At 39.8% G+C, this 17,466-nt stretch overlaps 1 protein-coding gene across 6 annotated transcripts in view; it reads right to left on the bottom strand.

Annotated features, from left to right (window-relative positions):
* ghra (growth hormone receptor a) overlaps positions 1 to 17,466 on the bottom strand; it is a 48,371-nt gene that overhangs the window by 11,769 nt on the left and 19,136 nt on the right. For 4 of the 6 annotated variants that reach the window (XM_054772056.1, XM_054772057.1, XM_054772058.1 and 1 more), the window contains one exon: positions 16,602 to 16,723. In XM_054772056.1, the coding sequence (XP_054628031.1) occupies positions 16,602 to 16,723 (122 nt within the window). Of the gene's footprint in view, positions 1 to 56; positions 5,333 to 16,601; positions 16,724 to 17,466 lie in introns of those variants that run through there. The other 2 variants (XM_054772060.1, XM_054772059.1) reach the window with 1 other exon arrangement.

Genomic DNA, 17,466 nt, shown 5'->3' with positions numbered 1-17,466 from the left:
AAAAGTACAGTAAATCTACTATACTGTAAGTATGTGTATATTGTAGTTGCTCTTACCTGTTGTCCTCTTGAAATCATCGAATAATTGATCCCACTGTGTATCTGCTCAGGTCGGGTGTCACTCTTTGTCGTGCTTCTTTCATTGTCATTCCATGAATCAGCACATTATCAATGACAGTGGCACGAATTTCATCTGGAATTCTATTGCTTTGCGCGGGTCTTTGTCTCGGTCTAGGTCTTGGCCTTGGTCTTTGTCCGAGTCATTGTCCTCGACCAGGTGCATGTGAAGGTCCAGGTTCTAGTTCTGGTCCTGGTTCTGGGCATGGTCTGGCTTGTCCACGTGCTCTTCTTCCACCATGACCTCTTTCTCTTCTGACATCCACCCTGAACAGCTAATGCTGTTTCTCAGCAGGTTTTATAGGCTACGTTCACATTGCAGGGTATGATGCCCAATCGGATTCGTATTGTTTGTTTGTTTTTATGGGCTTGTTCATGTTACCAAAGAAATGCGACTTGTCAATGTGAACGCGAAGCATCCGGGAAGTAACGCGGATGTCACACGCATTTCTGTGTTTACGGAAGTAAAAATGATGTTTGATGAACACACTCGCATCTTCTTCCGCTGTGGAACACATGCGTAAACACAATGGCCGCGGCGCTCTGTCGCCAAAAAAGAGTGGCATTACCGCGAGTGTTTTCATCACATACACATGAATGCACAGGTGAGAATGCACAGGTGACAATACGCAGGGATACGGCGGGAGACAAATACAATGCCTAGCTTTTTGTGAGGTCTGACTTTTTGGGGAGGTAAATGTATTACTCTTCTGAACGCATATTGTTTTGAGTAACTCTTTACTTAAATGGCCCCAGCAACTAAACGGAACCACGTTCTTCATCAGCAAATTCCAACCAAAAGTGGATTTAGGAGACCAAGTGGGGGGTTAGTCGCTGTTATTGGACTACAATGCTGATGGCGAAGTTATACAACTTCATGTCAAAAAATCTATCCCTTTAACACATAAAAAGTTCTATAGTTTTACAATTATAGTTTCACATGCATCAAACAATTCTAAATGCATATAATTGAAACCAATGAACTGCTTAATTGAACAATTAAGGTTATTTTTACCTTCACTGAAGATGCGAGTGTTCCCAAAGACCAGATGTGGCAACAAGACAGCACGCAGACACCGTCTTCCTGATTTGTCATGAGTTATTTCTTGAATTCAATAATGTTTCTCACCTTTTTATCAAAATGCTGGTACTTGCAAATTTCTTTGGATCCATTTTGTGTTATTGAGATGAGAAACTATCGAATTCCAGAAATAACTCATTGCAAAACAGGAAGGCGGTGTCCATGTGGTGTCTCACTGCCACATTGTGTCTTTGGTCACGTCTTCAATGAAGGTACAAGTATTTATCCCTTTTATTCATCATTTATGTGTATTTTTTTGTGCGTTAACATTTTTGGCTTTCTGGAACAGATTAACTGGATTTATATTTCTTATGGGAAAAATTGATTTGGTTAGCATCCGTTTTGGTTATAGTCAGCCTTTCTGGAAAGAATTGATGACGCTAACCAAGGTTCCAATGTACTATGAAAACTATGCCGTAACTCCACTGCTTTTTTCCACCACAGTGCCATCTGATGGATGGTATGGTCCTGCACCACGTATCGACCTGCAACATCCCAACTGATTTATCCACACTTGTGTTTTTATTTTACCGCCTAGGTTTAATTTGATGGCTGGTTAATCTCATAAGTCACTACATTCCTGTCCGCTATGCCATCCTCCTGTTTGGTTCCCACCTCCTTACTGAAGTGGTTCACAGAGCTTTGCTATTCCCACTCCCTCCCATCCATGCAACAAATTCCAGCTGCTGCAAACCAAGGACTCTCTTGTGTACAAACTAGCTGGTGATATGTGGCTTATTTGTGCGTGAAGCACATGTCCTCTAACTGCTTCAGTTTGAGGGTTGACTTCTGCAAGAATGTCAGTTAAAAAGGTGATTTTTTTTGTTGCATTCTGGGAACATGGCTCTGGATGACTCAAGGGTGTCAGAGGTGAAAGGTCATGCAGCAACACCTGGAGACGCTCACACTCGCGCTTTTATCTCTCTCTAAACATCCCTAACACTGACACTGCCACCCTTCTTTTCTTACAGTCTGAACGAATAATTCTCACAGAGCTCTTACAGGCGCTGTCGCTTTAATGTCGAGTTTAGTTCAAGTTCAAACCGGCTCCACCTAGGGGGAGGGTAGGCAGTCTCGACGCCTTGTCAGCATGATCGCATGCCAACTTCCTAGCTTGTTGAACCTGTTCTCACAATAATTTAGCACAAAAAAGTGAAGCTTGGACGTTAGAAGTTAAATACTAACAAGCATCAAAGTCAAATAAATTCTGTATAGCAGGGGAAGTGTATATCACACTTCTCCCTGGCAGAGTAAATCTGTTGAGCACTTGAGGGCATTTAGATCTACAATTCTGTCTGCCTTAAAGGCTGGACAGGACAGGGTAAAAAAAAAAAAAGAAAAAAAAGAAGTTAAATACTGGTTCAGCACTACTTTTCCTTGGTTTGGAACAAAGAACAAAACATGGTAAAAAAAAAAAAAAACAATGGGGGAGCATGAGGGTCTCCTGTTCGATGGTAAGGAGACAGACTTTTTTTCCTAGAGGAGACTGAGGAGACTGAAGAAAACTGGTGGGTACTGCAAAGTGGAGACTGTGGACTATAATACTGCAGCGTTCACAGCTTAGGCACAACAACAAGTTATGCTAATAATAGCATGTGTGTTTATTTTTGTCATTTATAGCTGTCTGTTACAATGAGCGAGCTCACCCGCATGGTTCAGACTTGTCCGACCAAGTACTGGAACAGTAACGCCCTATTTTTTCCCAAATTCCTTTAAAAAAAAAAAAAAAAAAAACTTTTACACTTATTGTACCAGCATAGAGTGGGTACTTCTGTGAGTAAATAAAGTAAATAAAATGTTAATTAAAGGGCACCTACTGTATTATACTAATTTTTGGGCCTTTGTTTTGAGTTCTGGACTCATATAGAGCAGCTACACACGATAACTCGCTCAGAAAGCTTTCTAGATCTTCCAGACTCTCTCTTCCTGTAGTGTTTCCTGCCTCCCGCCCAAACGGTCTGTGTAATTTGCTCCACCTCCGGCCCTCCTCCAGATACGCCGCCCGCCGAGCCCACTCCGCTGTGATTGGTCACACTCCCAAGCGCTCCTGAGGACTTCAACACATCTGGCCAACCCCTTTTGTCCGATTACTTACACAACATAAACACTGTTAGGACACTAATAAATTGTTACTTACACCTTGCGCTCCTGACTCTTGACACGACCAAGTAACGATGGAAAGGTGTCGGACTTCAGCAACCGTTTGGCGGATAGTCCAGCTTCGTATGGGCCCATGTTCACAAAACAGTCTTGTGTGAAATGCCGTTGACAGATTCTCCAACCACTTCTGCCTGATGCTTGTCTCTTTAGGCACACCCAAACATACATTTCCTGGGAGCAGGGTGAACAGAACAGAGCGAAGCAGAGCGGGGGGAGGGCAGGCCTACAGCGTTTCCCTGGGCATGCCCATTTAAGGAAGTCCGGGTTGCATTGACGTCAATGGAACTCGGTGTTAAAAAAAACTCAGTAAAACACAGCGTGCAGAACCGTCCAAAACCGCTTTCAGGGCTCACTTCCAAATGTGCAAACCTCATTATCTGACACGGTGGCATTGTTTAACATGAGAATACAACACTCTAACAACATTTATATGTGAGAAAAGAGGAAAAGCATAACAGGTCCCCTTTAAATGCAAAAATCCTTACATTTATTGATGCAATACATCATTGGCCAATTTTGCTCAGTATTTTCAGAAATGTACAGTATGTAGCTTGGGTAAGTGTTCTAATAGCATGTCCCATGATTATGGTTAAGAAAGATGTATTCACTGATGCAATTCCAATTGCGTTATTAATGTAAGACATTTTTATGACACCCTTATTTTGTTTGCACAGACAGTATGCGGTGAATAGAGCTCTTATTTGGAAGGCCAGAAATGTGTTGCGATTCCATTAATGCGGAAATCATAGCGCCCTAGAATAGTACCTGAAACGTAGCTCTCTTTGACGACATGGTCACTTATTAAGTATATTGCACAATCAGCTGCAACAGAACCAGTGTTGTAATAGTAGTAAGGAGCAAATTGCTCAGCCAGCACTAATACCGCTGATGGGTTCATTGTAAACGACAGTACACCAACTGTGTTACAACGCGTGTTACATTTGAAAGTGCATGCAGGGGTAGATAAAGCTGCTGGATGCTGACCAAGTATGCTCATCATGTTATACAGAGAATAAGCTCATCTTACTGTACACTGAATGTGTCCACATGTGTTGCACTCATACAGAGGAGCTGGAAAACCAACCAGTCAAGCTACACTTTGCCTTTCAACCATTAAGGGTCCACACCTTAGAAAGGCCTAAATGAGACGCTTCCCTCGCTACAGACTACGGTCGCATCAGCCCCCATATTGTGAAATGGGCCGTGATCACACATGCGGTGGCGATGGCGCTGTAAATCGCTATCTTCCGGCTCATTTGCAGATTAAAGTTAGACATGAGGTTAATGGCGCGTCAAAAAAGCACAAATAGGACGACAGGAGTAAAGGACAGGAAGACAGTAAATATTTCATACATGACATTTATTTTAGTGAGCTAAATGCAAATGGATCTAATTAGGATTCCTTCTTTGTAAATGGAATATTTTCGTAGTTAGAGCATAGAAAACCTGTTTACAACCTTCTAAATACAGTTTTTAAACATTCAAGCCTTCTAGACATGAAATGACACCCCTACAGTCACCTTTACACTCCAATTACCCAATAAAGTAGAAATAATAAGAGTAAATAAGCCATTTATTAAGACATAAATAAGACTCATGCTCGTGTGTGTTGCTATCAATGTGTTCCCTAGGGGAGTTGAGCAGTGAGCAGACAGTCAGGGCTTCACAGTTGGGTTTTATATTTTATTCTGCTGTTTGTGTCACACCCAACATTACAGTAACATTACTGACACCTAGTGACCAGTGTAGAATACTACATATCACTCACAGCGTCTTTGAATGAATCTTCTGAATGCCTGATATATGTATTTTACTACATTTAGCCATTTGTATACTTAAGTCCTTAATTGAGGTAAAAACTACATAAAACTTTCTTCAGTATGCAATTTTTGTTTTACTAATAATACTAAGAATAATACTAAGAAACAGATGATTTATTAAGATTTTTGAAAAACTGTGATAGCGTGAAGCCGCAAAATATATATAAATATAATATAAATGTAATATGTAAAGACCCCCCCCCCCCCCCCCCCCCAAAAAAAAAAAACCCTGGAGTGAATTCTGAGAAACGTAAGCACTGTAGAGAAAGGATTTGTGACAAATAGGAATAAAAAGTGCAATGCAACATGACGCTTTAGAGGCACTGAAAAGAGGGCAAACAGGTCGTGTCAAGTGGCCTTGCAACCAGAAATAAACAAACAAGGCAATGTAAACAGGTGATATAAATAACAGCCATGCACTCCACCTTTAGCATGCAAGTCAGCTTACACCTCCTGGACGAAACATCACCAAGGGCAACAAAAGTGTCATTGTCCAGTTGACAAGGACCCACTGTCAGGAGAAGCAAACAGGGCAAATGCCTTGGGGTGGTGCCCTGCCCAAAACATTCTACCTGGCCCACCAACAGGCCACCTTTAGTTTCCTTTTTACAATTCTTAAGTTGTTGTTGCCAGGTGGCCAAATAAGAGTGTCTGAACAATTACAGCACATTAGGGGTTAACTTATTTTTACACTTAGAGTATGTTACAGTTAAAAATTCACCAAGCAACTTGCATTACACCCTCTTCACTCATCTTTTATTTTCACAAAGTCACATTAACAGTGGTTGCCTTCTATTTACACTTGTTACAGATGTTACAGATTTTTATTTAAATTGGAACTACGCTGTCCAGAAAAAAAACAAGAGACTGCCAACGTGCAAGTCTGTTATCTTATTTCTATTTTGTCTTACTTATGTCTAATATGTCTTAATTTCTCTTATATCTACTATATTGGGTAATACAAATGTAAAGGTGACTATAGGAGTGTTATTTCATGTCTCGAGGGCTCTAATAATGTTAAAAATCAAACAGGTTTTCAACGCTATAACTACAAAAATATTCCATTTAATATTGAACCCTACTTTGCAGAAATTCACTTAACGCGGTCGGGTCTGGAACCAATTAACTGCAATAAACAAGAGACGACTGTACACATGCACACAAATAAATACACACACAAAAAATGTATATGTGATGTGCTGAAAATGCTATACTTTCAAATAAAAATGTTTTTTAACACTATTTGCAAAGCAGTTAAGATTAGAAGACGTTATTCATAGGACCTATTATTGTCACATTAACACTGTGCAAACTCCTCTCTTGTTTGCATACCGTGCATTACGTTTTATTTAAGTCTTGCTGCAGGACACTGACACGGGAATTGCACGTGTTTAAAATCCAACTAACGTATGACTCCTAGTCCCTCCTGAGAGCTTTTTTTAATGCACACTGCAGCTTCATAAATCACGTTGACTCCCGGCTTCTTATGCAATGTCGACCCAGGAGTGTCACTCCCAGGTAAAAGAACAAATTAATAAACGATCCATCACCTGAAAACACAATTATTGTCTTAATTGGCAAAATAGTAAACATATTACCCGTAGTTACAATTTTTAAGATATCAAAATAATTTATTAGTGCGCTCCAAAAGTGTAACTTTTTGCATAATTCCACTGCTTTTTGGGGTAATTTAATAAGACTACTTTCAGGGAAGAATTTGAAATTGCCATCATATTATTTCTCCACGCATACAGTACACACAAAAATTGTTGTAACTGTACACTCCTGTGCACTAAACATACACCTTTTTATCTTTAAAAACTTGAAATATTGAACAGTCCGGTTGCCTCCCGGACGTCTCCCTGCTGAGGTGTTCCGGGCATGCCCAGCCGGGAGAAGGCCCCCGGGCAGACTAGGACACGCTGGCGTGATTATGTCTCACAGCTGGCCTAGGAACGCCTTGGTGGCCTCCCGGTGGAGCTGGAGGAAGTGGCCGGGGACCGTGAACTCTGGGCTGAGACTGCTGCCCCCGCGACCCGGACCCGGATAAACGGAGGAAAATGGATGGATGGATAATTAATTGATTCATTGATTTTATAGTAATGTTTATTTAGCATGGTTACCTTTTGATGAAGTTTCACACGAGCACTGATAAATAGATAAGTAATGATCCTACATCTCTTTTAGAAATATTGAACATAATAAATGGGCCAATTCATTTTATAGTAATTCCGGGTCAAAATTTTGTATTTTGCGTGTATTTTGCAACAATAAAGCCTCATTTTAGGGGGGAATCCCCACTCAGTGACAGGTTTTCACCTCTGCATCGTGTGGGGATTGGAACACCAATATAAATGAAATCTTCAAGATTAAACACTCTTAATGTACAAAATGATAATCAAACTTACTAATTTGTTCATACGATGCACACAGAGTAATTACCAACTTCGTGCTGTGTCTCCTGTCTGCTCTGTTCTCCTTGCGCAGTGAGGCATTCAGGCACACTTGTAATTGCGAGTGGTAGGCGCTAATTATTTTTCATTTTTATTCAAGTACTGTACCCCCTATTACAATTGGCATACCCCTGGGAACCCAGTATGTACAGTATATGTTCTTTACTGCACAGCCTAGGACAAAAGTAGTCGTGTGAACGCTAAGCAAACCGCAAATTTTTGGTCTGGACCAGAGTACCGAACCACAAGTGCGATAGCTGCCTAAATCATTGTTTGACAACTCTGAATTTAGAAAAAAAAAAAAAAAAAACAGCATTTGAAGCAGAAGTAGGGAACTCTATAACTGAATGCATCTGTTATAAGAGTATGTCTTGAAGTAATTATTGCCTGATCCAAAATGTAAGATATTGCAAAATTGTGCTACAATAGTCGTCCACACATGCAACCACTGCTTCTTGTCTGTGGTAGTGCATGTGCATTGGCCGGGGCGGACTGAATGTCTCCGGTTGCCACTGGTTACCAACCTCTGTGGTGTGGAACACAGCATCATGCACCAGCATCAATCATTAGGCCTGACACATGGAGGGAGTGGGGGTTAAAAAAAAAACCAAAAAAAAAACACCACCTTGGAAATAAACAGGCCATACACACATCCTCTTGCTCCACAACAAAACACTTAGGCCAGTGGTGTCCGGCCCGATGGTGATTTGCAGCCCAAAGCTCGTTTTTTTAATGGCCTGCGGAACATTCTAAAAACACAATTAAGCAAGAAAACTCAAAGAACAACTAAAAATAAATGTGGGGTGGGGTTGGGAGGGTCAGGCAAAAAGGTGCAGCTGAACTTCCTTAGTTCTAACTTCCTGAGACTAGATCAACAGGTGGTTGCAGCCAAACAGCACACTCCAATTAGACATGACTAATCAGTCAATATACTGTCAGAATTCTATGAATGTATTATTATGCCAATCGTACTAAGCAAGTAGGTGGACACAGGTGTAAGCTCGGGAAAGACACAAGCTGTTCGTTTGTTTACTCGCCATATCAGTCCCCACTTTGTGTTTACAGACGCTTAAACCAGGGGACGGGGCTACGGAGGTGGATGTGTCCAAATGTTATCAGCTGTTGTCTGAGAGCTTATCAAAAGAGTCAATGCAAACTGAAGATAAGGATATGTGTTCTGCATTTTAGGGAACATGTACAGGAAAGGTGAGGTTAAAACACTTTAGGGGAAAGATGTGCACATCGAGGTGTTTTCTAGTTTATTATATGACATCGAGCCACGCCCATTTTACACGTGTACTCATCAGCCACACCATTAGGTGCACCTGCACAATCTCATGAGATCCAGTATAAGAGGTGTGTCACAACACATAAAAAAATGCTGGTTTACGGTCATTTTTAAATGAAATTTTGAGCGTTTTTTTTTTTACGTATGAACGCCCATTGTGATCTGCGTCCTTCAGGTGTATGAGAGTGATCTATTGGTGCTCTGTTGCATGTGTCTGTTATTGTATTTCCTACTGCTACCAGAAGAGGGTGTTGTATACTCATCTGAGAGTTGAAGACGTGTCCGCTTCATCTCAGTAAATATAGAGCCACAACAGTCCTGATTGGCTAAAGTAGAACCCGCCCTTTGTGTTCTGCGTTCTGACTGGCTGTGGACCATTGTCAATCAATCTCCTTCGTGCAGGACTGCCTAGCTGCTAGCGATCATACATGCTGAATGAAGGCAGAGTTATGCGGTTGTAGGGCACCTGGGATACTGTAAATGAATATTCGGTTCATGGAGGACGAGTAGGAGGAATATGTTTTAACAAGGATTCAAAAACACTACAGCCTAACGGCACCAGGACAAGCCACGATCAGAGGAGTGAATACGTCACTTAATTTCTTGTGTCCAATCTCGTAAGTTGATCATTAAAATTCAAATGAACTTGTGTGTTCAAACAAGACAGAGATGTGATGAAATGTTAATGCCTGTCTGAGAAAAGTGTATAAAGTGTATGGTGAGGGGTTTTACAGACTAAAAACATACATAATAATTGTACAAAAATATAGTTGGCTAATTCGTGAATTTCACTTATTGCGGGCTATTTTGGGAACCTATCCCCCGCGATACACCAGGGAACACATTGTTTTAATCAACACCTTAACAAAAAAATGTAAAGTAAATGTATGTCCCTGGTCAATAATTGAAGAAAATCTTCATAGTTGTTGCTCCACCTAATGGAGAAGTAAAATACAATTTTATAAATACAAAAAATTAGGCCATTAATCATAAAAAAAAAATTCTGTCAAAAAAGGTATAAATTCTTTTTTTACTCAATATTATTTGCCTCTTTTTAATATTATATATGCAGTGAAAGCGGCACTCCCATATACCATTGACAAACACATGGTTTAGCCCTGGGTGTCCAAAGTTTGGCACGGGGCCATTTTTGGCCCATGGCTGTTTTTTGTTTTGTTTTTTGTTTTTATTTGCCCTTGGCACATTCTAAAAATACTGATTAACCACGAAAAGAGAAATTTTTTTTAAAAGATCTGCCATTTTCCAAGAATAAAGACAAAATATTAGGAAAATAAAGTGAGAATATTAAGAGAAAAATAACATAAAGTTGAAATATTAAAGGACTAAAATATGTTTAAAAAAAGTTGTAATATTATGAGAAACAAATCAAAAACTACGGTTGCAATTTCAGAAAAAAATGGTTGGGTAAAAGTTATAATATTATGACAATAAAGTCAAAATATTAAAAGAATGAAATAAGAAAAAAAAATGTATGAGAAAAAAGTTAAAATATATGTAAAAAAAAAAAGAAAGAGCAAAAAAAAATATAATCTAAAGAGAAAAAGTTGATATTAATAATCTGCAATAACACAAATCAGTTTTTTTCTTTAAATATAAAAAAACATTTTGCCATATCTACATGGGTTGGTTTAAAAGATGAAAAACTGGCCCCCCGCATCCTTGATACTGATTTTTCAGTATGCGGCCCTCGGTGGAACAAGTTTGGACACCCCTGATTTAGCCCATGGCTGAAAATGATTTATCCACAACCACAATGTGTTCCGCATGCCTCGGTAAAGCCACAGTAGCCAGGACTATTTTATCTTGACAGTTCAGACCAGGCAAGGAAAAACACAGCACTGAAAGAGTCTGCCAGTCTTTTAAAAGCCCATCACTACCTGAGCCCAAATATTTTAGAGCACACCCTTGAGAAGCAACGGCTCTGGTTGCCATATTCCTTCTTAGCTAGAAAAGCAGTAGACTTTCAACAAGACTGTCTTTAACCATAAAATATTCAGTTGAGAGAGTGAACTTGGCTGATGAAGCTCTTGCAATTTGCCAGTTAGTCTCTCTGTATCTGCATCTCTGCAGAAATTGATCATTGTTACACAATTGTAATGGTAATCTAACATTGCCACAACGGTGTTCGCTAGTTAAAATCTACCTGCGGGAGTTGCATATTAACAGAGAAAATGATGTTAGCGTAACGACACGCTTGTGCTGTAATGTGGAGTCTGGTGTTCGTGAATGCACCTCGCTGTGACTGTGGTTGATGGATGATGAGGAAGTGTTGTGTGTGACATGACTTGCACGTCAAGCACTTGCTGCAGGTGGCTGAGTGTGCATTCATTTAGCACAGAAAGAGGCAGCAATAGCTACTTAGTTTTTCCTGTCCGTTTACATTTGCACCTGCGCTATTACGATACTGAGTTAACATTTTGGTTAATTGTCTTTCTTGATTGATGAGCAAACGCTTGCAAATCTCTGCCCACCTATAAATCATCTTCAGGCATGAACCTCTCACTGTCACACACAGTGACTTAGCCTTAAAAGTACACTCCTGTGCACAAATTCATACCTCCGAAGAACAACGCCCAATCAAGTAAAACCTGTACATATGTTTGTAATGGGATTTTTCGGATGCAACAATCCACACAGTATGGAAGTGTACCGTTTCAGTGAGGGACAGGAAGTGTAACTGCTTTGCTACGTATATAGCCACATGTCTACTGCGTAAACAAATACAGTGCAGCACAGCCTTTGGCTAGTGGAAGTCATAGCGCTAGTGCTAAGGAGAAGACGGAGCTTGAAAACCTTCTTCCGTTGTCAAAGGCTCCTCTTTTGGACAATTGTTTTTTGTCTTAACAGAAACTGGGTTTGTTTTTTTTTTTATTGATTTTGGTTATGATTGTGATGTGTGATTGTGATGATGTTAAATACTCTTGAGAAATTAAAACTTTACTGCTTTTGAACAATATACTCCCATTATTATGCCATATATTATCATTACGTGACAGGCCTAAACAGTATAGAACTTTTTGTGCTCTCAGGCTCCCGATATAGTTTTAAAGTCCGAAAGCTGCATTCTGACAATAGAAGTCCAGCCAATGAATAAAAAAAAAAACATGTTTGTGTTCTCCACTTTTGTGCATACTTCAAATCAAACATTATGATGTTCAGATGCCCAGAACTCTTTTGGTAACATGGACACTTTCCATTTGGGCTATTCTGGCATTGTGGAACTCTGCTTGGAGATGGTTTGGAGATCTACCAGACTTCTGTCTTATACTACGTGGATCATTGAGAATGAGAAGTCCTCACATACACACACACACACACACGCACACACACACACACACACACACACACACACTTGCCAAGAATCAAAAACAACTTTTGTCTTGCCAATTGTTAATTGGTGCTTTTAAGTGTAATGGGATTGAACCCTCATTTATTTTTCAACTGGATGCAAAGAGACAAACCCAAAAAGAGGTAGCAGAAAATAAAAGAACAGCCAAACCACTAAAATGAACAGCTTTGTTTTTTTCCCTCCTCTTTCCCTCTATGTCCAACAAATTCCGTGAAAAATGCCCTGGTGAGTTTGTGAAATCCTGCTGTGAGTCCAGCAGACAAACAGAGACAGACAGACAGTTAAAACAACATAACCTCCATGGCGATGTAGTCATCACTGACATTGATTTTCTGCATTTGGGAAAGGACTCTACTCCCTATTCTAATCATTTGTTCTTGAACGCACGTCTTTTGTCTTCCACTAAGAAAACAAACAATCCAAAATGTTTCAAAAACCTGAGCAATGAAGTTTATAACCTTCTCCAAGGCCAAACTCAACCACTTTTCCAGCTCAAAAAGCCTCACTTTTCAAGCTTTTTCAGCACTGTTCAGCCATACTGTATATCCTCATGTAGTACATTTATTCATTCAACTGCAGAGAGTACCAGGGATGTTTTCAGGTGTTTATTATGGGTAAGCCTTTTATTTGTACAAATGCATTTCATAATAAAAATACTTTTCCAATGATAAATAATAGCGTATTACAATTATATGTATACTACACTATATAAAATGTATATAACAAACACAATACAGCCTGTTATCCTTAAACTCTGGTGAAAACTTCAGCTGTAAAGATCTGCTGTGCAGGCAGTGTGTTGTGGTAATGATGTCGATCAAGGCACAGGGTGGTGGTGGCAGTCACAATAAAGGTAATTAAATCCAACTCGTGATGGAAAATTTTTATTTAAGGGGTGGAGTTTAATTATTCTAATGGACGACACACCCAGGAAAATACTTGAGGCACGGCATCTCTTAAATTGGAGGCCACGATTTGAGCAAACACAGATGATATATGTAGGGAAAGTACTGATTAACTTTTAAAAGACACTTTTACCTTTTCGGCATTTTTCACACCTTCAAAATGTAGTTAAAATTGAAATGTAAGTATTTTCAAGAATGTTAAGCAACCATCGGTTCAGTTCTCACCAGTATTAAGCATAAAAACAGCAGCAGACATAAACAGATACATTCTCAATGACGTAAGTCAAGATTTGTGAACCTTTTGCTCAGCTCAAGACCTAAATACACTGGGATAACAGCCATGAATTCATTTAAACAAAAATCAATCAGTCAAAAGGCTTCCGTTCTACTAAAAAAGTCAAGCTCTCCCGTCAACGTTTGTTCTTCGATTTCCAAATCACCGCAAGACTTTTTCTGCCTTTAGCGTCCCATCATTCTTTCACCTAAATACTTCAGCTGGTTCACTGGCAGCTGGACTAGCTGGCTGCACTCCCCGAATGGAGCTGTCCCTGGACTTTGACAGCGCAGGCTTGAACAGCCGTCCATCTGTCCGTCCATCCCCCCCTCCGCTGTCCTATTATTGATCACGGGTCCAACTAAGGAAAAACGCTGCGTTCGCTCAACAGTGAACCTTTCCACACACATCTGCGCAAACACAGCATTCTGCAACTCACGTCTGACATAAGACGTGATAAAGCATCAGCCTTAAGCACGCTCGGTAATGTTTGATAAGTCACGTGTATACAGACTGATGTGCCGACTGTTTAGGAAATGACTCATTGTCATCGTCTTTTCACCTGCATGGGATTCTTTGTTTATTTGTGTGCAATTACTCATCTACATTTCTGGTACATCAACCTGGATTATTTTAGGCTCTGCAGTAAAAAAAAAAAAAAAAAAAAAGTAACATTTTCTCAGGGCATTGAATGGATCGCAACTGCACTGTCTTAGGAGACGTTTCCAGTTCATACTCAAAGACAGGACAAGATCAATTTAATGCCTTAAAAGGGATGGTTCGGATTTTTTTGTCTGACCTCCCCATCAGCAGTGTAGTGCATCAACAGTGACTTACCCCCCCCCCCAATTTGTCCCGTGAGCAGAGATCTGGTTGGATTTCGGTGATGAGGAACGTAGTTCCGGTTAGTTGGTTGGTTGGTTGGTAAGTAAAGAGTTTGGCTTCTTAAAACAATATGCGTTCAAAAGAGTAATAAACTTGCATCAAAAAATTGCCTCCTCAAAAAAAAAAATCATACCTCGCAATCGCTTGCCGTTACTTTCTCTCCCGTCGTATCACTGCTCGCCCAATGCTGTGTATGTGTTTCACAGTGTCTTGCGTCACATTCGCGCATGTAAACACTGTGAAACACCTACCCAGCAATGGAAGCGCAGTGATACAATGTAAAGTAGTCAGTGCACACCTTGTATAACAGTGCAAAATTACTATCTCCTTAAAATAAGTCGACCACAGCGAGGCTTGTTTTGAGTGGAAGCTGTCCTGTTAAAAGGAAAACTGCACTTTCTTTGGAATTTTGCGCATCATTCACAATCCTTACGTGAGAGATGAACACATATTTCTTTTCCTTTTCTGTGCGCTCCAACGAGAGAAAACGAGTTAGTGTGAGCCAGCTAACAATGCACGCAATGGGAGGTTCCTATTTCGATTATGAAGCCCTCTGAAAAAGCCTCTAACAACGTGCAAAATTCCCCAAAAAGTCCAGTTTTCCTTTAAAGCGCTGTATGGTGTTGTACACCGTCTTGCAGCTCATTTTCAAGGTGTTGGCAAACTTCTTACAGCCTAGAACATCTTTATGTAGAGCAGCAATTCTTTGCCATGACCTCTCCAGGTAGAAAAAAAAAAGGCTAATTTGTGCAGTTTAAATTAATTGTGTACAAACTTTTACTGCCTGCTAGTTTGACAAAAACGGACATGTGTTGACTCATTTTGAGGGGACAGCAAATTTACACTGTCATATGTACAATCACTACTTTACATTGTATAAGTGTCATTTGTTCAGTGTTGTCCCATGAAGGATATAATCAAATATGCCCAGGGTGCACTCGCCTTTGTCACATATTATATCCAATACAAGAGCAGCATGACTACTTGAACACCTAACTGTAGAGCTAGTGTAGAAACAGTCACTTTGTATGTACTCATTTCTTGTAGTTATTTACAATGAACTATAAAAATGTCCTAAGGACAATCAGGCGTCAGACAACTACTTCTCGGGGGACTTCGACTGTACTCTATTAGAGAAAGACAATAAAAGATCTAACAAAAGTTGCCAAAAGAATGTAACAAAAAGTTAAGTTAAGTTAATGGTGCTGAGCCAAAGTGTTTAAGTTATGATACCTGAAGAAGCATCCTTAATCTGTGTGATTGTGACTCCCGTAGTTCCTCTCATTGATGACACTAGAGCCATCATTTTGGCAGTACAATGATCACTACAGCACAAATGAAAGCCCTTTAGATGAATTGTCAAAATAAATGTTATTTTATATGAGTACTGTGACAAACTAGCTGGACATATGTAATGCTAAACCTTAAAGATTAGCATTAGCTTTCTCGTCTGGTATACAGAATGTACTCAGGGTCTCATGGAAGTACTGACCACTAATCTATTTGTATGTTGTAACATAAATCGGTCATAAGATGCTAACTGCATGTACTGTACCTGTACGTTGCAAAATGTATTTCCAAATGAAAAGATACTCACTTGAAAATATCCGCTTGCCTTCAGCTTCAAACTTGCCCAGGCAATGTTTGGTGGCTGGGGGGTGGAGACCTCCGAAATTCGGTCAAGGTGGAAAATTAAGTTACCCATGTTATTTTATCAAGTTTCCTCAACTTGATTTTTTTTTGTTTTTGTTAACTGATAAATGCAGAAATGTATTTAAATGAATTAAAAATATTGAGTTCATGCAATTACATGCATTATTAAGTTAATACAACTCAGGATAATAAAGTTGTCAACGCAGTAGTTGAATTTAAATCAATATATTAGATTTTTTATTTTTTTTTAAAGGATGTATTTAATTAAGTGCCTACAATCGATACGCTGCCTCAGTTTTTACAGTGCATGGGGAGAACATGCAACCTCCACACAGAGATGTCCATGTGGAGATTCACACACTCCATCTCCTGACTGTGAGACCAGCATGCTAACCACTTGGCCACCGTGCAGCATAAATATAAATATGAAAATAACAAAGTAATTATAAACGTATTGTGCTTATCCAAGATCTGATTACATAATTTGGCCTCGTATCCAGAAGAAACTGGATGAAACACCTACTGAGTCCATCAGTAGGTGATCAATGTTTAAGCCTCGAAGGAGTTCTCCACAACAAAACTGGTGCGTCACCTACCCGATGCAGTCATGTGGTCCCAGTCTGCGACAAAGGCCGACCCTGGAAAGGACATCCAGGCCAGGGAGTACGCCAGGAGGAAGAGCATGAGGCTGGAGGAGTGCGAGGACGCCATCATGATGCTGGGGAGAACAACAGAAGGAAGAGTGAAGGAGTGACAGAGACGCAATGAATTTAATTATCAAGTGAACTCCATGTTGGCATATCCATGTGAAGAAAAAAAGAAAAAAAAAAGCCAATTCGGCCTTCCCCTTTCCTCTCCCTCTCCCTCTCTCTTCTTGTACAATGCCATTTTTCTTCTGCTTGGCGTAAACATGTCAAACTTTTAACCTTTTACTTGCTGCAGCAAATAATAAATAGAATACATGCAACTATGGTAAATTACACATTTACAGATAATTATTATTTCACTCGATCACAATAAATAGCAAAGGTGAAACTAAATTATGTTCATACTCTAATGCAGAGGGAGGTGAAATGAAAAGAAAAAGAAAAATCAGGCACTTTACCAAAAATCCAAGCACTTTTCACAATGTGTCCAATTGGGTGTCCTCCTGCTGCATGAGATTCTAAATACAGTAACATTTGGGGCACCCCCTAAGGGTTGTGGTCAAAATGCTTTGGAAGACAGGCGTGCATACATGTACAGCAATCCCTCCTTTATCGCGCTTAATTGTTTCCAGACCCGACCGCGATAAGTGAATTTATACGAAGTAGGATTCATTATTAATAGAATAGCAGAATTACTAAAATAATAGAATATTTTTGTAGCTACGGCATAAAAAATGTATTTATGCTCTTCTAAAAATGCATTTTAACATTATTAAAGCCATCAAGACATGAAATAACACCCATGTGGACACCT

This window comes from Dunckerocampus dactyliophorus, chromosome 4 (genome assembly GCF_027744805.1).
Source record: "Dunckerocampus dactyliophorus isolate RoL2022-P2 chromosome 4, RoL_Ddac_1.1, whole genome shotgun sequence".
NCBI classification, from domain to species: Eukaryota; Metazoa; Chordata; class Actinopteri; order Syngnathiformes; family Syngnathidae; genus Dunckerocampus; species Dunckerocampus dactyliophorus.
The sequence above is the reverse complement of the archived record's forward strand: the minus strand, read 5'-3'. Positions and strand labels throughout refer to the sequence as shown.